Source organism: Terrapene carolina, unplaced genomic scaffold (assembly GCF_002925995.2).
Source record: "Terrapene carolina triunguis isolate 2854851 unplaced genomic scaffold, T_m_triunguis-2.0 Scaffold85, whole genome shotgun sequence".
NCBI classification, from domain to species: domain Eukaryota; kingdom Metazoa; phylum Chordata; order Testudines; family Emydidae; genus Terrapene; species Terrapene triunguis.
In genome coordinates, this window is record NW_020664436.1 from 40,742,273 (window position 1) to 40,765,311 (window position 23,039).

The 23,039-nt window shown below is 41.9% G+C and overlaps 1 protein-coding gene across 1 annotated transcript in view; it reads right to left on the minus strand.

Moving 5' to 3' along the window:
• The window catches only part of PPP1R14C (protein phosphatase 1 regulatory inhibitor subunit 14C), a 70,376-nt gene that overhangs the window by 7,619 nt on the left and 39,718 nt on the right, over nucleotides 1–23,039 (minus strand). The window contains exons 2-3 of the mRNA XM_024200108.3: nucleotides 7,454–7,537; nucleotides 6,109–6,141 (exon numbers count right to left, since the gene is read on the minus strand). Of these exons, the coding sequence (XP_024055876.2) occupies nucleotides 6,109–6,141; nucleotides 7,454–7,537 (117 nt within the window). The remainder of the gene's footprint in view (nucleotides 1–6,108; nucleotides 6,142–7,453; nucleotides 7,538–23,039) is intronic.

Consider the following 23,039-nt stretch of genomic DNA (forward strand, 5'->3'; position numbering starts at 1 on the left):
CATTGGCCTTGTTTACAACAGGAAATCTCCTACCATTGTGCTAGTCACTGTGGCAGCCCCACCAGCGCGAGCACTAATGTAGACCAGCCAGAGGTTTCTCAGACTTGCTCTAATACTAGCATTCTCAGTATGGCTACCAACGGTAGAGCTGCATCAGTGGGAGATTCTCAAAAGTTAATGCAGACAGAGTCCTCAACTTCTTCAAAATAGATGCCTTGATAAAAAACTCATTCTTTTCAGGTCGACAACAGTTCTTTAATATTCAATTTTCAATAGATTGTCAAAAAAGTTCTAGTGTCCTCCTTGACAGGTGACAATACCCAGAGGCTTTTCTATGGTGCTTATCACTGCAACATGAGTGCTACAAACATTAATTTATCACCACAAACACCCCCTGTGGTTCAGGGTAAGCATCCCTGCATTTGACAGACACGGAATTTGAGGAACAGAAATATTGACTTGCCCCAGATCTGTCTTGATCTTCTCACTCCCAGGACAGTGCAGAAAGGCCATGCTTCTTCCACATGCTAGAGTATAGGGATGGTATTCTTTTCTGAGAATGGCTAGCTGTTTTGAGCACAGAAGCTCAAGTTCTTGCAGAATACATAAATATTAAAATCAACTGGAACATGAAAATTTATTAAGTGACCCTCATGGGTAAAGAAAAATATGGACCCTCACCTCTTCATGACAGTTATTTTGCAGATGAGACTTAAAATGCTCTTTAAGTTTCTCATCCATCTAAAAAAAGGAGATACAGTAGTCTTCCAAAATATTCATTCTGTCACAGAAGGATCCCCGATTTTTGAACCGTGTATAATGAAAGGAGTATCCACTCTTAGGTGGTGGAAAGACTTCAGCAATACAATTCAAAGTCTTGCCCAAGTTTGAAAAATTCAGTTTGAATACCAGACTTGGAGGCTTTTCTTTAAACTTATATTCTCTTCCCAAGCCTGGGTTTTCTAGAGATATCTCAGTTTCTCTTCAGCAGGTGTGACCTAATCACATTAAGGAAGCAGGCCTTTATTATTTATACTTTAAGATCTAACAGTAGCTTGCAAAGTGTGCCTCTTAGCCATTGCTTTTTAGAAACACAGTGAAGTTGGCATCATATGGCCAGAAGACATTTTTAGTTCCTGGCACACACGACCAAACTTGCTTCTGAGATTAGGGGACATATCAGTCACATTACACATTTTTCCTGATTAAGATGTTACACTGAATATATTTAAATAGCTTTTAGTCAGTGGGTCTTATTTTATATGCAAGCCAAACTATAATCCATAATACCTTCTTAATCAAAATGATTTGAGAATATTGAATGACTGATATTTCTTTATTTGAATAATTAAGTTTATAAAGTTATGAAAATGATAATTTACTGCAATATGCCAGCTTTAAACATGTTTCGTTCAGGTGAAAGTAGCAGCAATTGCTGTCTTACACAACCTAAGCTTTTAGAATAACTGCGCATGCTCAGGAGTCTAGTTGTATTTTACTTTGAAGAAAGATAAACACTCATAAATTAGTGCCTATTATTATTTTAGATAATTTAACAGAGAAAACCTTAAAACCTGCCACCTGCTGAGTGACCTAAATAATTCTGTTTCTTCGGATCGGAAAAGCCATTGAGTATAAATGCACAAAAGTAACTCCTGAAACTTTCCTTAACCTTCCGCCTCCTAAGAGAGTTGAGGAAACTAAGTAGAACTGACTTCAGATGACCAATCTGCAAAAATGATACCTTATCCATATAATGTAGCTTCAAGTCACTGAACTTTGATTTTATTGGCTTTCCTTTCATGTGCTGTAAAATTGCAGATTTCATACTACATTAATTTTTTCTACTTAGAACTCAGGATCACAAGCATTTTTCAGGTGGTAGATCTTTAAACGTTAAGTCCTTGCCAGAAATAGAACTTATCATGTTTGAGTTACAGCTCCTTAGAAGGAGAAATGCCACACACTACACTTCTCTCCACACGCGCGTGCGCATACACACACACACACACACACACACACACACACACCCCTCTTGCTCTTAGAGAAATAATTCACATGCTAGTGTGATAAACAGCCAGATACACACACACTTTCTATATAGTTGGTATTTTTTTCTTCCATGTCTCAGGATTTTTTCTTTTCCCCTTCTCAACCCCAAACTGAGCAGATTACCCCACTGGCAGAGGAAGAAGAGACTCTGCTCACTGCAGTCTGTCAATTCTACTCCCATGCCAGCTCAAAGGGTCACCAAGGGAGTGAAAGGAGACTCTTCAAGGTAAGAGCATTGCCTCCACTTCACTGGCACAGGAGTCAAGGACCAAGAAATTAGAATACTAAAATCTAATCCCCTATCATGGTGCCTTCAAACTTTGGCTCTTCGCTTTCAGTTTAACGTTAGTGGGTTTAACATTAGTGCACACACAAATCTACGTACTATTCCATTTAAGCTGCCATACCAATTAACCCTGTCTTTATTACTGTAAGTGCATTCCTTCACGCATGCAGATATTTTCTAAAATTATGTTAAACACTGAACACCGCCTCATTCTCAAGTGTCATGTGTATATTTAAAAGAAAGAAATAAAATTTGTATCTGTCTCAATAAAAACTAGACAAAATTTTGGTATAATAAACAGATTTTTAAGCAAAACAATTTTAGCTTAAACTAATTTTTTAATTATTAGTTAGCCCTCTTGCCCTACCCTTTGCTCCCAAAAAAGCCATTCTCACACATTTATCTAGTTGGGAGAATGGGGTAATCTTGCAAGATTAAAACAAAAGACACATTCAGAGCCAATCTCGATAAGTCCATTTGAGCTATTAGCATCCTGTTCTGCATCTCTTCACTCTTTCTCTCTCCACCTCCCCCACCTCAGAGGCCACGGACATCAGCAACGTCAGGTTCCTGACACCAGATCAGTCATCCAGACCAATAGCATGAAAAATAATTGAAGTTCAATGGCCTTTGCTGGAATATGTTGACTGGGTCATCTCAAATGTAGCACAACTACTGAGACACACATCAGGAAGACTTGGCCTTTTAGCCTGGTATCTCTGGAGGAATCCCAGCAACGTATCACGTCTACCATTTCCATCACACTGAAGAATAAGCTATACAAGCATTAGTATCCAAGCCTTTCTGAGCAACATTTCCATCATCACAAACAAAAGACTTCGTTGGCCATGGCTGCAGCAGTTGGTCATAAACAGACTTCTCCAGTATAAGGTTCCATAAGAATTTAAGGCAGAAATAGACAAAGAATTGTCCTTTCAACCATGACAGAGGTTTTGCCTGACAGATTGCTTCAGTATTCTATATTAAAGAAAGCAGCTCAGATTACAACCATTTCAGCCCTGTTCTCCCTTGAAGCAGAACCATGTTGCCCACAGCCTTGTTTAATAACGGCACACCCCCCTGTCAAGCACAGCTTGACTACAGCAGTTACCAAATAGTGGAATCCAAGCTACCATGCATTCCCCACCCACAACTGCAGTATCTTAGATACCAGTATTTGGCATTTGTTCAGAAAGTATTGATTTTTATAATGGGGACCACTTTATTTTAAATAAACTGTTCAGTAACCTAAAAGCTTCGATCATGCATTTTAAAACTATTGCAGTTTTATGCATAAAGCCAAAATATCCGTTAGCTCACCAGGCTCACTCTTCCTAGTAAACATGTGCAATTGTATATATTAAAAGTGGTATAGGTGCATACAACTATTTTCTATTAAAATATCAAACTTTGATCCAAATATCCACTTAATAGAAGTCTGTTGGCTTAATCATTCCACTGTATTGTATAATTTGTATCCATTTATAAGGTGGCTGGACACATGCAGCTCAAACAAATGTCTGTATAATAAGATGCAAGTCTCCCCCCAAAGATAAGCTAATGGTCTTGCTTAGGAAACCAAACAATATATTTAATAGGTTGAAACAATGTTATGCAAATTTAATCATTCGTTCAGTTAGATTTTTATCATTTCAGATGAAGTAATTCCATTTGTTCACATCTGAGCTTCACATCTTGATTTAGGTATTACTGAAGGCAACCAAAGCATTAGAAAAGGACAAGTAACACTACAATAATAGTTTGCACATTTTACCTGCATCAGAAATCAAAACCCTAACACAGGCCTGCACAACTTGTAAAGCGGCGAAGGCCATATTACTCCAAAGAAAACAGCTGAGGGCCGAAACCCTCCGAGCTCACGGAAACAACTCCCCCAGCACCGCTGAAACACCCCCCACCCCCTCGCGCCACCTGCCCCGCGGAAAAAAACCCTCCTTCCCTAGCACCGCCCCACCGAAACAGCAGTATTGAACCTCGGTAATATGTTATAGCGGGCCCCTAAGGTAGTATAATTAAGGTAAAAGAAAAATGTCTTTTTGCTAGAAGTAGAATAAGATCTTCCCCCCACTTTGTAATCAATTGCCCTGTTGAATGAATGAGGTGTGAATGAGGAAGGCTTGGAAGGCAGGCACCTCCAGAAAGCTGCAACCCTTGGAGAGGGCAGGGCCGGCTCTAGGATTTTTGCCGCCCCAAGCAAAAAAATTTTTGGCAGCCTCCCTTTTCTTTTTCGTGCCCCTCTGCCCCCGGCCTCACCCCAACTCCACCCCTTCCGAACCCCTTCCCCAAATCCCCAGCACCGTCTCCTCCCCCAGCGTGCCGCATTTCTCCCTCCCCCCCCCGATTGCTTCCTGCGGGCCCCCCGTGACCTCCCGCCCTAGCTCACCTCCGTTCTGCCTGCTCCCCTGGGCGTGCCGCCGCTCTGCTTCTCCCCCCTCCCTCTCAGGTGAGCGAGGGCAGAGAAGCGGAGCAGCAGCGCGTTCAGGGGAGCAGGCGGAGGAGAGGTGAGCTAGGGTGGGGGGGCGCAGGAAGTAACGGGGGGGGGTAGAGGAACCACTCCCCGCTCCAGCTCACCTCCGCTCCACCACCACCGCCTCCCCCGAGCGCCCGCCGCTCGGCTTCTCATCCCTCCCAGCCTTGCTGCGCGAAATAGTGGTTTTGCAAGTAGCAAGCCTGGGAAGGAGGGGGAAGAAGCGGAGCGGCAGCGCGTTCAGGGGAGCAGGCGGAGCGGAGGTGAGCTAGGGTGGGGGGGGCGCAGGAAGTAACGGGGGGGGGTAGAGGAACCACTGCCCGCTCCAGCTCACCTCCACCTCCCCCGAGCACCCCGCCGCTTGGCTTCTCCTCCCTCCCAGCCTTGCTGCGCGAAACAGCTGTTTCAAGTGCAGCAAGCTTGGGAGGGAGGGGGGAGAAGCGGAGCGGCGGCGGCATGCTCAGGGGAGCAGGCGGAGGCGAGCTGGGGCAGCGAGGGCACTTTTTCGCCATGCCCCGGGGTCGGCACTTATGATGGCCGGCACCAGAATGCCCCCCCCTAGAAATGTGCCGCCTCAAGCACCTGCTTGTTTTGCTGGTGCCTGGAGCCGGCCCTGGGAGAGGGGATGGGAGCCAGTCCAGATCAGTAGAACAGGTCAGCCACCAACTCACCACTCGCCTCCTCAGCCCCCCTCCCCCGGCTTGCCTACTCACCCCCCGCCACTGCCTGCTCGCTCACCTCCTCAGCCCCCCACCCCTCCGGCTCGCCGGCTCACCTGCCCCCCCACCACTGCCCGCCCGCTTGCCTCCTCAGCCTCCCACCCTCGCCTACTCACCCCCTGCCACTGCCCGCCCACTCGCCTCCTCAGCCCCCCATCCGCCCGGCTCGCCTACTCATTCTCCGCCACTGCCCACCCGCTCGCCTACTCAGCCCCCCTCCCTCACCCGCCGCTTGCCTACTCACACCCCCGCGGGCCGCACAGTGAGCCCATCTACTCCACCCCCGCGGGCCGCACAGTGAGCCCACGCAGGCCGCATGCGGCCCCCGAGCCGCATGTTGTGCAGGCCTGCCCTAACACTTAGCTAGGAATAATCAACTTTCTTCCCAAGAGCACAATCCTGCTCAAGTCAAATAACAGAACTCCAGCATTCAAGGGGAGTCTGTCAGGCCTGAAATGTTCAGACCCCCTCAACTCCAATCAGCATTCCCATATTTTTAGCTATAGTACGACTACACTGTTTTTAACAGGGAAAAATGGTATTCAAGAAAAGGGGTACTTTACCTCTGTTGGTTTGTAGCAATCTACAAGAGCTTCCTAGAAGTGAAACATGAAAGAAGTGTCAGTTTCTGTATTAAGTCACGTCAGTTTTGAAAAGTTAAAACAAATCTATAATCTTAGACTATCACACTTTCATAGTGTTTTTCCCATATATAATCAAGCTACGTCTATTAGTTTTCATGTAGTTTACAGAGGAGAGATGTGCAATCTTTACATTCAATAACAACTCCACCCAGAGTGTAGCAGCATAGGTGGAGCAAAGTATCTATAGCAGAAAGGGACTACACCACTGGGCTCAGAGGGGAAGTAGTAGCAGCTTCCTTAAAAAGGAATTCTACATTAAAAATCCCAATTTGTACATCTCCAAGGAGATGGGAGAGAGGAGGAGAAGCTAAGATTTCATACATACAAACACTACCCCCAACACACCCCAAGATTCAAGTAACTTTTCACTGGGAACTTTTCACTAAGGCATCACTAATTGGGTTCTTAACATGTGAACTGGGATGAATGTCTGTATACTAGATCTTGTTTCATTTCCTCTCATATATCTTAACTATTACCCATTTTATGGCAAGTCCCGCATTGGCCTGAAGTGTCATTTCCAGACACACAATTATTCTTTCTTTCTCCCCACTCTTCCCTCCCCCACTCCATTTCATTAACATTTACCTCAAACAAGATTATGGAATTAGAACAAATCTACTGTAATTGCCTTATTCAGCTGACATACTTTGGATTTCCCTGTTCTGTTAATTCTGGTTGTTGACTATCTTGATCTTTTCCCCACATTTTTAGATAGAGCCCTGAATGGCTACCAATGGGTTATGCTTTTACACTCAAAAAATTGCACATTTCAACAGAAGTTGTAGTTATTTCTTCATGGCTAGGAAAAGATTAGTAATGTAATGAAGACCACAGGGATCAGTATACATGCATTAATAGGGAATAACTCCAACACTGTCATGACCAGAAGATCCACTGATTTCTGAGGTTCTTAAAGTTACCCGTGGGTTTTTCCTCTTCATATTTTATAATATGAATGCCACTTGGAGAAAACTTAAGGTGCTCTACTACTTCTCAGAATAATTATCCCTCTCACTGGCGTACTAGACCTTGTATTTTTACTATTGTCATCCTCATTGAAGGAGTTTCCTCATAATGCTAGGGAATCTGTTTACATTCAGACAGTAGTCCTAGATAGGTTACATTAAATTCCCTTTTCTCAAATTTAGGAAATACTCATTCTAAGGCTACCACCAGAGCGGAGTCATTCAGAATTAAGACATAGTGACCCTGATATGTTAAGTCAGCCATGTTCAAGTTTACTTTAGGAAAAATATTTTACCTGTAATTTGATAGCTCTCTCCTCTTCATTAGTTGCATCAAGAAGGTCATCAATGTCAATTTCTACATCTGGCATCTCTTCTTCCTGCAAAAGGAAAAATCAGGTTGAGTGCATTATGCTGTCCTTCGACCTAAAAGCTGAGCTGGCAGTCTAGCAATAGCATGTGCATTACCATCTGCTGGGGGTCAGAGGAGAAAGAAATCAATTAGAGACACCAGGTTGGTTCTTCATTCCTAGGCCAAGAGAGGTCACAAACAGCATGCTTAGGCCTTGGTAGTATAGGAAGGGAGATTTCTCTTAATCAACTCTTCTGACAATTTCAGGAACAATTAACTACTTCAAGAATAGCTGCATACAGCCCTCCTTGGATTGGAGCCAATGAAGTGTTCGGTGCGGGGGAAGGGATAGAGAAGCAAAAGTATTGCTTTGAAAATTATACTCTGGATTGGCCTTTTGGCTGTTCATACCTTGTTTCATGCTCATTCACTGTTAGCACAAAGTGACAGCCAAGTCCCCAGCAGAAAAGTTCAGATTGCTAGTGCTCACAATGAAGAAATGAGAAATCTCATGAACAAAAAGTCTTTCCCCGTAAGATTTTTATATTCAATTGATATCCCAGAGCTTTTGCATGACCACTGAAATCAGACAGCTGTTACATGTGAGACAAAGCCATTCAGAAATTGGATCTTTCTGCCCACTAGTTTTAGGAAACACGAGCAGCAATATATAGATTTTGAAGTACTACATGCTTCTTCAGTCTCTCCAATAGAAAGCATTTTTGCTAAATTTAGATATCCCTGCTTACTGCATTTAAATTATGTTAAAAAAAATTTCTGTTGAGCGTTTTAACTGTCTGACCAAATACAATGTCAGAGTTGTTCCTCTGTACTTACAAGTATCTTGACATTAGCAGTCAAGATTCATTTTACTCATACCATCAAAATAACTAGCCAGATCACAGATTCCACCAGCAAACAAAACACCAACTAGGACAGAACTTAAGCTTCTCCTTTAAGCTAAGTTTGCATTTTGTTATTTCATGAGGGATGTGGATGGATTTTTTTTCCTTTTGAAAAAAGTAGAAATGTCACAGAAACATCCTAGTGTAGAACTGCAGACTGTTAGATAATATCAATATGGATATAGAATGCAAGTCACTTGCATGATTAGCAAATGCACTGCTTTGCAGCAGACACTTCAAGCAGTAGTTAGGCGTGGACATTCATTGAGTAAAATCAAAAATATTTTCAGTTGGAACTTCCCTAAAATACTGCGTGCACGCACACACACAAAACCACCAACCGCTTCCCCAAAACTGGGTACAAATTAAGTCTAAGAAGGGTGTAAAAAAAAAAAAAAAATATTTTGTGGACTAAAAAAAAATCACCATTCAATTGAAGTCAGAATTCTAAAGTTAAACGTAAGAGCGGCCATACTGGGTCTGACCAAAGGTCTATCTAGCCCAGTATCCTGTCTTCTGGCAGTTGTCAATGCCAGGTGCCCCAGAGGGAATGAACAGAACAGGTATTCATCCCGCCGCTCATTCCCAGCTTCTGGCAAACAGAGGCTAGAGACACCATCCCTGCCTATCGTGGCTAATAGCCATTGATGGACCTATCCTCCATGAATTTATCTATTTTTTTTTTTTAATCCTGTTATAGTCTTGGCCTTCACAACATCCTCTGATAAAGAGTTCCACAGGTTGACTGTGCGTTGTGTGAAGAAATCCTTCCTCTTGTTTCTTTTAAACCTGTTACCTATTAATTTCATTTGGTTACCTCTAGTTCTTGTGTTATGAGAAGGAGTAAATAGCACTTCCTTATTTACTTTCTCCACACCAGTCATGATTTTATAGACCTCAATCATATTCCCCCTTAGTTGTCTCTTTTCCAAGCTGAAGAGTCCCAGTCTTATTAATCTCTCCTCATACTGAAACCATTCCATACCTCTAATCATTTTTGTTGCCCTTTTCTGAACCTTTTCCAATTCCAATGTATCTTTTTTGAGATGGGACAACCACATCTGCATGCAGTATTCAAGATGTGAGTGTACCATGGATTTATACAGAGGCAATATGATATTTTCTGTCTTATCATCTATCCTTTTCTTAATGATTCCCAACATTCTGTTCACTTTTTTGACTGCCGCTGCATATTGAGTGGATGTTTTCAGAGAACTATCCACTACGACACCAGGATCTCCTTCTTGAGTGGTAACAGCTAATTTATGTTGGGATTAGGTTTTCCAATGTGCATTACTTTGCATTTATCAACATTGAATTTTATCTGCCATTTTGTTGCCCAGTCACCCAGTTTTGAGAGATCCTTTTATAGTTCTTCGCAGTCTGCCTGGGACTTAACTATCCTGAGTAGTTTTGTATCATCTGCAGATTTTGCGACCTCACTGTTTACCTGTTTTTCCAGATCATTTATGAATATGTTGAATAGGACTGGTCCCAGTACAGACCCCTGGGGGACACCACTATTTACCTCTCTCCATTCTGAAAACTGACCATTTATTCCTACCCTTTGTTTCTTATCTCTTAACCAGTTACCAATCCGTGAGAGGGCCTTCCCTCTTATCCTATGACAGCTTATCCACAGAATCCCCCATGTCCAGATGCTTGTTGACCCCTTAAAGAATTCTAGTAGATTGGTGAGGCATGATTTCTGTTTACAAAAAACAAGTTGACTCTTCCCCAACAAATTATGTTCATCTGTGCGTCTGCCAATTTTGTTCTTTACTATAGTTTCAACCAGTTTGCCTGGTATTGAAGACGGGTTTACCGACCTGTAATTGCCAGGATCACCTTGGGACCCCTTTTTAAAAATTGGCATCACATTAGCTATCCTCCAGTTATTTGGTACAGAAGCTGATTTAAATGATAGGTTACAGACTACAGTTAGTAGTTCTGCAATTTCACATTTGAGTTCCTTCAGAACTCTTGGGTGAATACCATCGGTCCTGGTGACTTATTACTGTTTAGTTTATCAATTTGTCCCAAAACCTCTTGTAATGACACCTCAATCTGGGATAGTTCCTCATATTTGTCACCTAAAAAGAAAGGCTCAGGTTTGGGAATCTCCCTCACATCCTCAGCTGTGAACACCGATGCAAAGAATTCATTTAGTTTCTCTGCAATGGCCTTATTGTCCTTGAGTGCTCCTTTAGCATCTCAATCGTCCAGTGGCCCCACTAGTTGTTTAGCGGGCTTCCTGCTTCTGATGTACTTAAAAAAAAAAATTGCTATTACTTTTTGAGTCTTTGGCTAGCTGTTCTTCAAATTCTTTTTTGGCCTTCCTAATTATATTTTTACACTTCATTTGCCAGAGTTTATGCTCCTTTCTATTTTCCTCACTAGGATTTAACTTCCATTTTTTAAAGGATACCTTTTTGCCTCTCACTGCTTCTTTTACTTTGTTGTTTAGCCATGGTAGCTCTTTTTTGGTTCTCTTATTATGTTTTTTAATTTGGGGTATACATTTAAGTTGAGCCTCTATTATGTTGTCTTTTAAAACTTCCCATGCAGCTTGCAGGGATTTTACTTTTGGCACTGTACTTTTTAATTTCTGCTTAACTAACCTCCTCATTTTTGTGTAGTTCCCTTTTCTGAAATTAAATGCTACAGTGTTGGGCTGCTGTGGCGTTTTCCCCACCACAGGGATGTTAAATTTAATTATATTATGGTCACTGTTACCAAGGGATCCAGCTATATTCACCTCTTGGAGCAGATCCTGTGCTCCACTTAGAACTAAATCAAAAATTGCCTCTCCTCTTGTCGGTTCCAGGACTAATGATTGAATCCCCCAAAACTATTACCCGTCCCTTCCTAAAAACTGGAGTTCTCTGCCCCAGAGAGGCATCCTCAGGTGTGAGAGGATATCATGACATCATCTGGAAGGAGGGTCCCAACTATGGGATCGTTTCTCTCTGCTCCAGTTGGATGTTCTCCTTCCCTGAGACTTTCATCCTCCTCAACAGCACAGAGGCGGTCAGACAGGGGGTTGGATCGTTCTACTGTATCCCGGAAAGTCTCATCTATGTACCCCTCTGTCTCCCTCAGCTCCTCCAGTTCAGCCACTCTGGTCTCCAAAACCCGTACATGGTCTCTGAGGGCCAGGAGCTCCTTGCACCGAATGCACACAGATGCCACCCACCCATAGGGCAGGTAATCATACAAGCTACATGGGGTGCAATAAATTGGATAGTCCCCACGCTGTTGCTGGACTTCTGCCAGCATTCTCTTTTTACTCCTGAAGCTCGTTCTTTTGTTGCTGTTTTGTTTTTACGGGGGGTGTTTTTGGTTTAAGTTTAAAGAACATTAAGTGTATCTAGCCCCCCCCACACACGCCCCCTCTAAACTCCCTCGCAAAACTCCCCCATTAGCCACTCCTCTGGTCGCTTAGAAGTGGGCTTTTTAAAGCCCTGGTCTTCCTGAGTGGCCCCGCCCCCTGGTTAAGGGTTGATGGGTGCTAGAGGGTTTAGGGATCAAAGCCTTGTTAAGAAGTTCTCAGCCTTGCCTAGCAGGCCGCTAGACTCAGCACACACACGGTCAGTATACGGGCCCCCAAACAAATAGACCACACAGTATATTTCAATCAAGCAGCAAGCACACCACAAACAAACACAAAACACACGCATAACAGACAAACTTACCCCAAGAGTCATGTAATCACTCCTCCTTCACCTGGAGAAGTCCCTCGCAAAACTCCCCTGTTAGCCGCTCCTGTTCGCTAGCTCCCTAGACCATTCATTAATAGTTACTTAAGGTGCCTAACTAGCCTGGCCTATATTAATTTTCAAATCATCCATGTTAAAAATCCAGAAAACTGATAAACAGATCCTGCACCTTCACAATATTTTACATATGCAGTGTATTTTGGCTACTGTTAATTCCAAAACAAGGATTCTTTGGGTATTAAGATGAAATTCAGAATTTGTTCTATATTCTTAATACTTGTGTATACGTACTGCAAACTGTTATTTCATTAACATGTAGACATTCAACTAAATCGTCACTACAGAACTGTGTATAAATACTGATTTATATAGATACCCAGGCTACAAAACTATTTTGAATACACACGCAAAGCAGGGTCAAAGTTAGTTTTGTTTTTAAACCAGACACATTCTGTACCTGCCATTATGGAATAGCAACGGTGGTCAGCACATCACACATAGTCAGGTACAATTTTCCAAGTAATCCAGGATCTGGGAGACCAAAAAGCCATATGTGCATTCTGATAAGTTTTAAGTTAGCTTCTTAGATTTAAAAGCAGCAACAGATTTTAAAATTGAATACAAGATTTCCCTGAAGAAATCTGCCCTATCCTCAATGCTTTCTTCTCCCATACTGATTTGGAGGCTTCCTCCAAATCAACCTGTTTCCCGCTTCTGCCTCAGATTTAATGCAAGTTCCAAGCCTGGGCTAAACATAGGCTTGTACAAGTTTGTAGGCCAGGTTACCATAGAATCATGGAGTTTAAGGCTAGAAGGGACCATCAGATCCTCTAGTCTGGCCTTCTGTATGTCACAGGCCACCAACATCACCCAGCACCTGCATACTAAAACCAACAATAGAAAAGAAACCAAAGTTTTACAGCCCATAGGAGACTAAAGTATAGTGTGCTCCTGACAGAGCGTAGGAGGGACTGAGGTGATGGGTTAGGATCCAACCTTCTCATATAGGAGCCATATATCCAGTGGGGGGGGGGGGGAAAATCACCCCTTACTAGGCTGGGCTAGAGTCAGACTGGTGACCAACAAGGTTTAGTAGCCCACTGGCAGTGTTCTGAGAAATCCTATCTTCCACTAAATGCTAACTTAGATTGTAAGCTCTTTAGGGCAAGGACTGACTTTTTGTTCTGTGTTTGTACTGCGCCTAGCGCGGCAGCAGAGAATAAGCATGATGATAACACAACTTGAGAGGGTGTCACACTCACTCACATGTTAAGGTTTTGAGTGTATGGCTCTGTAAGTTAGGAAATGTGAGAAATAAGGTAGCCCATGCAAACTTTATTCAATCTGTATGTGCATATGCATATGATGCAGTCTTTACTAAAATGGTTATTTTTCTCCTACATGGTTTGTTAGCAGGGTTTAAACCCAGGACCTCATTATCAGACCTCTATATTGCTCAAGCTAAAGGAGTAACAGGTAGTAAAAGTAGGCTATCATCCTTCATGTAAGCCAGTGACTGGGGGTAGCAGGGAGGGTTGTGTGTGACACTTTTCCAGTGGTTACACAACTATTTGCTAGAAAGCAGTGCAGTGGCCCATGCTGCAGAGGAAGGCAAAACACAAAACACATCACCAACAAAAAAAAAACAGGGTCTCTGTCAATCTGACCTGGGGCATAATTCTTTCCCAACACCAAATATGACAAATCAGTTAGACCCTGAGCAAGTGGCACCAGACACTCACCCAGGAAAGAATTCTCTGTAGTAACTCAGAGCCCTCCCCTTTTAGTGTCCCATCTGCAGTTGTTGGAGATATTTGCTAACAGCAGTCATGCATGGGTCATATATCATTGTAGGCAATCTCATCACATCATCCCCTCCGTAAACTTATCAAGCTCAGTCTTAAAACAAGGTTGGTTTTTGGCTCCCACTATTCCCCCTGGAAGGCTGTTCCAGAAATTTACTCCTGTGATGGTTAGAAATTTTCATCTAATTTCAAGACTAAACTTATTGAGGGCCAGTTTATATCCATTTGTTCTTGTGCCAACATCGACCCTTAACTTAAATAACTCCTCTTCGTCCCTGGTGTTTATCCACTGATGTATTTATAGAGAGCAATCATATCTCCCCTCAGCCTTCATTTTGTTAGGCTAAAATCTTCCCTCATAAGGTAGGTTCTCCATTCCTCTGATCATCCTAGTAGCCTCTCTCTGCACCTGATCTAGTTTGAATTTATTTTTCTTAAACATGGGAGACCAGAACTCTGTACAATATTCCAGATGAGGTCTCACCAGTACCTTATATAATGGTAACAACACTTCCCTATCTGTACAAGAAATACCTCGCCTGATGCATCTTAGGATAGATTTAGCCTTTTTTCAGAACCACATCCCATTGGTGGCTCAGTCATCCTTTGATCAACCAATACACCCACATCGTTCTCCACTGTCACTTCCAACTGATATGTCCTCAGCAGATAGCAAAAATTCTTGTTGTTACTCGCTACGTGCATGGCTTGCACTTTGCTCGGTTACATTTCATCCCATTTCTACCATTCCAGTTTTCAAGGTTGTCTACATCTTCTTTAGGTTATTCTGGTCCTCTTCTGTATTGGCAATACCTCTCACCTTTGTATAATCTGCAAATTTTATTAATGCACTCTAGGGTGACCACACAGCAAGTGTGAAAAATCGAGACAGGAGGTGGGGGGTAAGAAAAAGACCCAAAATTCGGGACTGTCCCTATAAAATCAGGACATCTGGTCACCCTAACGCACTCCCACTTTTTGTACCATGTCATTAGTGAAAATGTTAATAAAGATTGGTCAATATTCTTTAGGAAAAACCACTCGCACTCTTCCTCCAGCCTGACAGTTCATCTTTGAGTATAACCCATTGTATCTCCCCCTTTAACCAGCTCCTTGTGCTTTCAATTCTCATATTAATTCCCATCTTCTCCAATTTAGCTAATAATTCCCCATATGGAATTGTATCAAATGCCTTACTGAAATCCAGGTAGATTAGATCTACTGCATTTTCTTTGTCTAGAAAATCAGTTATCTTCTCAAAGAAAGAAATCAGGTTGGTCTGGCACAATTTACCTTTTATAAAACCATGTTGTATATTATTCCAATTGCTGATTACCTCTCTGTCCTTAACTATTCTCTCTTTCAGAATTTGTTCTAAAATCTTGCACACAACTGAGGTCAAACTAACAGGCTGTAAATTCCACCCCCATCACTTATTTCCCCCCTTTCTTAAATATAGATACTATATTTGCAATTCTCCTGTCATGCAGTACAACCCCCGAGTTTACAGAGTCATTAAAAATTCTTGCTATTGGGCTGCCAATTTCATGCCAGTTCCTTTAATATTGTTGGATTGAGATTAATTTGCCCCCTAATTTGCTCCCATTAAGCTGCTTGAGTTTGGCTTCCACCTCAGATGTGGAAATTTCTACTTCCATATCCTTGTTCCCATTTGTCACCATGCCATTGTCCCCAAGCTCCTCCTTACTCTTATTAAAATTTAGGCAAAGTATTTGTTCAGAAGTTAGATAATCTAAGTATAACCTTCAATCACCACCCCATCCTCTTTCCTTGTTTTCTTTTTATTTATATGCCTAAAGAACCTTTCGCTATTGGTTTTAATTTCCTTTGCAAGGTCCAACTCTGCTTGGCTTTTAGCTGTTCTCCATTTTTCCCTAAACATTCTGACCTTTCCTTGCTGATCCATCCCTTCCTTCCATTCCTTGTATGCTTTGTGCTTTCTCTTAATAACCTGTTTGAGATGCTTGTTCACCCAGTTCGGTCTGCAACCCTTTCCTACACATTTTTTTCCTTCTTACTTGGGATGCAGGTTTCAGATAGTTTCTGCAATTTATACTAAAAGTAATTCCAAACCCCATCCACATTCAGATCTTTGAGTTCTTCAGTCCAGTCCCATTCCCTAACTAATTCCCTTCATTTTTTTTTTTTTTTTTTTAATTTTCCCTTTTGAAATCAAGGACCCTAGTTGCAGACCTTCCTCACCATCCCTCCCCCAAACATCAAGATTTGGCAGAGACTTTGAGCTGCCATATTACACATCTAGATTCTACTCCCATGTCAGGTGTTACATGTTAAGTCACATGAATTCTTTGTAGACAACAGGCAAGGAAATGTAGTTTGTTAACATACTTCAGAAGTTTGATTACAAATAGTGGTAGTTATTCCATGGTTAAGGTTTAAGCCAATTTCCTGTTATAACCCCAATTCTTAAACTCTCACACTCCCCCCCCCCCCAATTTACCAGTCCCACATAATTATATATGGCCCATACCGTGGTCAAGTTATGAGAAGTCTCGGTTGGGAGGAGGAGACATTTCAGTTGCCTTCTTGGAGAAAGTATATTTACTGTATTTATTTTAATGGGGATAAGGGGTGTATGGGAACAAAGAGGTTGGCAAGGAAGATTCAATCAAGTTGTTGCAAAGATACATTATCTATATTGCAGAAGTGCCAGTGGGCCCTCAACTCCTTCATGGCTCAGAGCCCCCTAGCAGAAAGCCTGTTCAGGAAGGATAAAGATGAGAGGGTAGCAGTGTATATTAAAAACACCATTCCTTATTTTAGAGTTATTGATAACTCAGAACCTACAGGATCTTGAATGCATATGGATCAATGGAGGGGGTGATGGTGAGGCTCTGTTTCAGACCCCCAAATCAATCTAGAGAACAGGATAAGTCACTTCTTAAAGCACCTGTCTGTAATGCACCAAACACAAATCCTGGTGTTATGGGGACTTCACTTTGGGAGTCATGTTGGAGGGTCTCATGCAGCCAGTAGTAAGACTTAAGAGTTTCGAAAAATAAGAATTTTCTAACAAGAGATATTTCGCTCAATATGAGGTAACTATTATAGACCTCATTAAGACAGATAAAGATGAATTAATCACTGATTTGGAAGTTGGTGGTTGCCTAGGGACCAATGATCATGACCTGATTACATTCAATATGGGCAAACAGAAAACTGTTCCAACCAGCAATATATATAGTTAGTGTTTCAAGAGGGCTCATTTCCCAAAGATGAGGAAAATAATGAGAAAAATTGACTAGAAGGAAAAGTTTAAAAAACAGAAAAAATGAATGAAAACTGGGATTCTTTCAGAAGAGTTGATTAGATGGTCAAAAAGCCATAATTCCACAGTAAAGAAAAAGGATAATTTTGGCTAAAAGCCATCCTAGTTTAGAGGCAACTTGAAGGTAGTAATCAGAAATAGGAAAAAAAGTAATATTAAATAAAAAATGAGGAAATAGATAGCAATTGATATAAATTAGAAGTTATGACATATAGAAAATTGATAAGGGAGGCTAAAGAAGTCATAGCACAACCTATGGCTGGTAGGTCTAAGGACAATAAGGTGGCTTTTTAAGTAATTTAGAAACAAAAGATATCCTAACAATGGTATAGGCACATTATTAGATGGAGTTAGCAAATTGTTAATGATGCAGAAAAAGCAGAAGTATTCACTGAAGACTTCTATTCTGTAATGGGAAAGAAGTTGGATGATGAGCTTGTATCACACGAGGATAAATTACTTTCCAGTCCATTAGTAACTGGGGAGAATATTAAACAACATCTACGAGGCATAAACATTTTTAAGTCAGCAGACCCAGATAACTTGCAGCCAAAAGTTTCTAACGAGCTGGCTAAGGAGATCTTAATATGCCAATATTCAGAAAGGGCAAATGGTCTTACCCAGGTAACTATATGCCAATTAAACTAATATCAATCTCAGGAATGAATGAAAACTGGGAGTTTAAAACAAAAGGAAGTATTTCTTCATACAACACACAGTCAACCTGTGGAACTCTTTGCCAGAGGATACTGTGAAGGCCACAACTATAACAGGGTTAAAAAAAAAAAAAAAAAAAAAAAAAACCTAGGTAAATTCATGGAGGATAGGTCCATCAATGGCTATTAGCCAAGATGAGCAGGGATGGTGTCCCTAACCTCTGTTTGCCAGAAGCTGGGAATAGGCGACATGGGATAGATCACTTGATGATTTCCTGTTCTGTTTATTCCCTCTGGGGCACCTGGCATTGGCCACTATTGGAAGACAGGACACTGGGCTAGATGGACTTTTGGTCTGACCCAGTATGGCCATTCTTACATTGGAAAAGCTAATAAGGAATTCAATTGAATTAAGGGTAGCAATATAATTAATGCCTATCAGCATGATTTTATGGAAAATAGGTCTTGTCAAACAAGCCCAATTTCATTCTTTGAAGAAATAAATGTGGTTGATAAAAATAACTCTGTAAATATAATGTAACTTGGACTTTTGTGAGGCGTTTGACTTAATCCATTTAACATGCGCCCTATTGATTTGAGAGATGACAGCACAGGTCTGGTAGGGCAATATTGAGTGATGAAAGATTACATAAAAAAAGAAAGAAAGAAAACTAGTTATATCCCTTAACTCTACACCTACAAAAAAGTTTTCTTGTAAAGAAATAAAGTTTTAAAATGGCTGTCAACAGGACCTGGATTCCATTGACATAATTTCAATTGAAGTTGTTAAACAGATTTGATTGGGAATAGGCAATTTCACTCTTCCAGTTCTGAAAAAGATCTTTTGAACTTTGTTGTAAGTGCTGTCACAAAGCATTATAAGCAAATTAAGACATGCAATTTAAAAAAAAAAAAGGAATTTCAGTTATATTTCTTATAACACTAGACAGGATCTGCATAACACATACAGTATAAGCCCAGAAAAATGAGGCCAACAAGGAAGATCTGGAAAAGTGCCTCAAATTAGGTATTCAGTGTGTCCTAAATGCCTTTTTGTGCATTTAGCACACCCCTACTCAGTTGCAGCCTGAGAATTCTTTACCTGGAAAGAGTTACAAGATGGCAATAACCAGCAGTTTGCAAAGATTCCAAGGACAAGCTTAAAAACCTGATCTCAATATCCCTAAATCTATATTCCACCTGCCCCACCTTTCAACAGGAGCATGACATGTTTTATATAGCCAAAATTCACAAAATCTGTTTTTAGAATTAGAATGGAAAATACTCCTGCAGGGCCTCGATTACACAAAGCACAGAATTCATTATAAATGCATGTTTATTTCAGCTGAGAACACATTAAGTAATTAATAACCAGTGATAATCCTTTCGGTAAGTGTGGGTAGAGTATGCAAATATGTCATTAATTTCCCTTAAATCTAGTTCCGCCACTTCGTATTATCTGAGCTAAAGTTGCCAACCCTCCAGGATTGTCCTGGAGTCTCCAGGAATTAGAGACTAATCTTTAATTAAAAATTATGTCGTGATGAAACCTCCAGGAATATGTCCAACCAAAATTGGCAACCCTAAAAAAGCAGACCCACTTTCTTATTCAGATATTTGTAGACCATTTTTCCTTGTTATGAATTAGCACTGACACACCATGTCATATCCTTATAGGGTTTCTGTGATTAAAAAGGAGATAAGTTAGGAGAAGCATTAATGCTGTTACAAGTTCTGTTCTGAAAGTTAGATTCCATTTGGCAATGAACACTGTGTACACTACGGCTTTACAGATAAAGGCCTTAAGTACCCTCTAATAGCCCTCCTCAAAGATCTGGGGCTCCAAAGCAATACTTTTCTTTTAAAGGGCTTTGCTCTTATTTTAGTTGAGTGGGGGAGGTGTATGGGTAGTGATGGGAATAATATGCCTTAAGGCAACTATTTTGAAAGCCCCTTTGTGGCAATTCTTTATGGAGGAGGATGGGGAACAGACTTCAATATGTAAGGACTACGGAACAAAGATTTCCACTCCTCCTCCCTCTCCCCCCCCCTCCGCTTCACTGAACACATACCCACAGGGAAAATAAGGTTAATCTACATAGACATGGCGCAGAGGAACAGCTGCTGTCTTTTTTGATGCCATTGCATCTTTGTCTTTTTTATTCAGTTACAATGCTACAGACCAGAAACCTTAGAGAAAGTACACCCCCAATTTCCCCTGGACAAATTCATTATCTAGGTTACAGGTTATCCAAATGCTAAATATAAGTCAGATACTTAAGTCTTATGCTGTTAAGAATACAGCTGACAAGTACAGCACTTTGCAATGGGCGCCTAGTGGTGGGGGGAGGGCAACAGAAGTGAGAACAGTTGTCTTAAACTGTCAAAAGTCAGTTGAAAGGGAGAAGGGAAATGCAAGTTAGCTATACAAATGCTTGTGTAAGTATAAAGAGATTCCCCAAGGTGAAGAGAAGTTATTTATGGAAAGAAAGGTGGGGCAGATTTCAGAGGATGCCTTGTAACAGATGCAGAAGCAAATCTTCAGTGCAACTAAAGTTTCTCAGAATTTGGGCAATACAAAATATGGACTGTTCCTTCTATCTTGGTCTGACATTCAGTTCATAAATAGTAAAATATACTATGTGTATGGAATATGGATTTAAACTATATTAATAAGCCACACAGATAGCTGCGTTTTCATCTGAAGCATCGTGCCACTTCATGTTCCACAAAACAAAAACAAAAAATACCCTAAGTGGTCACAGTCCATAGAAGAGCCTAAGCATCAGGTTCCTGATCTGGCCCATTTTCATAATGCAGCTCAAGCTTTTTCATAAAGATGTTGCAATACTGCTAGTCTCAAGTGCTCAGAAGTCTTGATTCAGACCCCACTAGTACAATAAAATAGAGCTGGGTTTATTTTATTTTTTAAAAGGCCAAACTCAAGATTGTAAAAGCTTGAAAACATCAACCCTGAAGATTAACTATATTCTAAGACTATTTAAATGTAAAATTTGGTTTTCTATTTAAAACTTAGATTCTCCCAAGGGAGATTTTGTTTAGATATCAGGAAAAGCATTTTAAATGTCAGGGTAGTTAAGCACTGGAACAAATTACCTAGGGAGGTTGTGGAATCTCCATCATTGCAGGTTTTTAAGAACAGGTTAGGCCGAGGGTCGGCAACCTTTCAGAAGTGATGTGCCGAGTCTTCGTTCATTCACTCTAATTTAAGGTTTCATGTGCCAGTAGAACATTTTAACGTTTTTAGAAAATCTCTTTCTAAAAGTCTATAATATATAACTAAACTATTGTTGTACGTAAAGTAAATAAGAGGGTTTTTAAAATGTTCAAGCAGCTTCATTTAAAAAATTAAATTAAAATGCAGATCTTATCAGTTTAGTGTTAGCAAGGAAAAGCAAGGGCAAGGATCACACTAAGTTTTCCAATGTCTGGCACGTATTTGGATACTTTAAGCTGCACACAGGGCCGGTGCAAGGAAGTTTCGCACCCTAGGCGAAACTTCCAACTTGCACCCCCCCCCCCCCCCCCCCCCCCCCCCCGCCGTCCACCCCGGCGCGGGGGGCCCCCCCCCCCCCCCCCGCGGCAGCTAATGCCGCTCGGGGAGCCCGCCCCAGCTCACCTCCGCTCCACCTCCTCCACTGAGCACGCCGGCGCTCCTCCTCCTCCGCTGAGCACGCCGGCGCTCCTCCCCTCCCAGGCTTGTGGCGCCGATTGGAGGAGACTTAGAGCGGGGGCTGTGTGCTCAGCAGAGGAGGCAGAGTGGAGGTGATCTGGGGCAGGGAGCGGTTCCCCTGTGCACCCCCCGTTACTGCGGGCACGCCCCCCCAGCCACCCCAGCTCACCTCCACTCCACCGCCTCGCCTGGGCGGGCTTTTAGGCGCCCTCAACCACGAGGCGCCCTAGGTGGCCGCCTAGTTTGCCTAAGTGGTTGCACCGGCCCTGGCTGCACACAGGCTTCTGAGGGATCAGTTGTTAACCAGCTCCGAGAGGGACAGAGGACAGATTTCATGTGTGAAAATACCTATTCACACAGGTATGTGGATCCAAATGCTGAAAGTATTGCAAACGCAATTTTCTTCAAACAGTTAAATTTCACGGGCAGGGACGTCCAGCAGGTCAGAATAGGGGCCCCATGATCTCCAAACTTTGATGCCCACAATTCTGAGCTTTTTAACTGAATGAGCTGCATTTTGAAATCTTCAACACCCATCCACTGAAATACAGACAAATCCAAGTCGCTTTCATTGAACTTTTCACGTTTAATTAGAAAAGAAAGCATTGGGCCAAATCGCTGGAAATGTTGACATCTGTCAGAAAATTCTGATTCCAGTTCTTGCATGTACATTCCAATCTCATCGACACGGACAATGCAACGTGTCGATAGCTCTTTTGTGTGTTGGAAGTCGTGGAAAGTCGAAGTTCGAATCTCCCGAGAAAAAACTGCTAGTTTTACAACAAATGCCTTCCAGGCTTCATGAAGATCCAGAACCGTTTGCCCTGCACCCTGGAGACAGAGATTGAGTTCGTTTAGGTGGGCGGTGATGTCAGTTAGAAACATGAGCTTACACAGCCATTTGTCATCATCCAGTTCAGGGTAGTTTTGTCCTTTTTCCGACAAAAAGGCCTTGGTTGCATCAAAACAGTTTACAAAGCACACCAAAACCTTGCCACGACTTAGTCACCGAATGTTGCTGTGAAGTGGAATGCCGTTATAAGCACTGTCCATCTCTTCTAGCAGTGCTTGAAACTGTCTGAGAGTCAAAGCAGATCGAGCAACAAGGAAATTCACAATTCGCACCACTGTATTCATCACATTATTAAGCTCTGAATTAGAAATTTTAGCATGCAGGTATTCTTGATGGTTGATACAGTGAAATTTGACTGTCGGGCGGCCAATTTGATCTTCAAATAACTTTACAAATCCCTTCTGTTTTCCAACCATGGCAGGCACACCATCTGATGTCACACAAAATATTTTTCTGATGTCAACTCCTCGTTCTTCAAAATGGTTTACAAAACTTTCCACTATATCTTCCCCTTTTGGTGTGCAGAGCCTCCCAGACCGGTGGCAAGGACCTGGGCAGTGAGAGTGCCACTGAAAAAAAGTTTGCGTG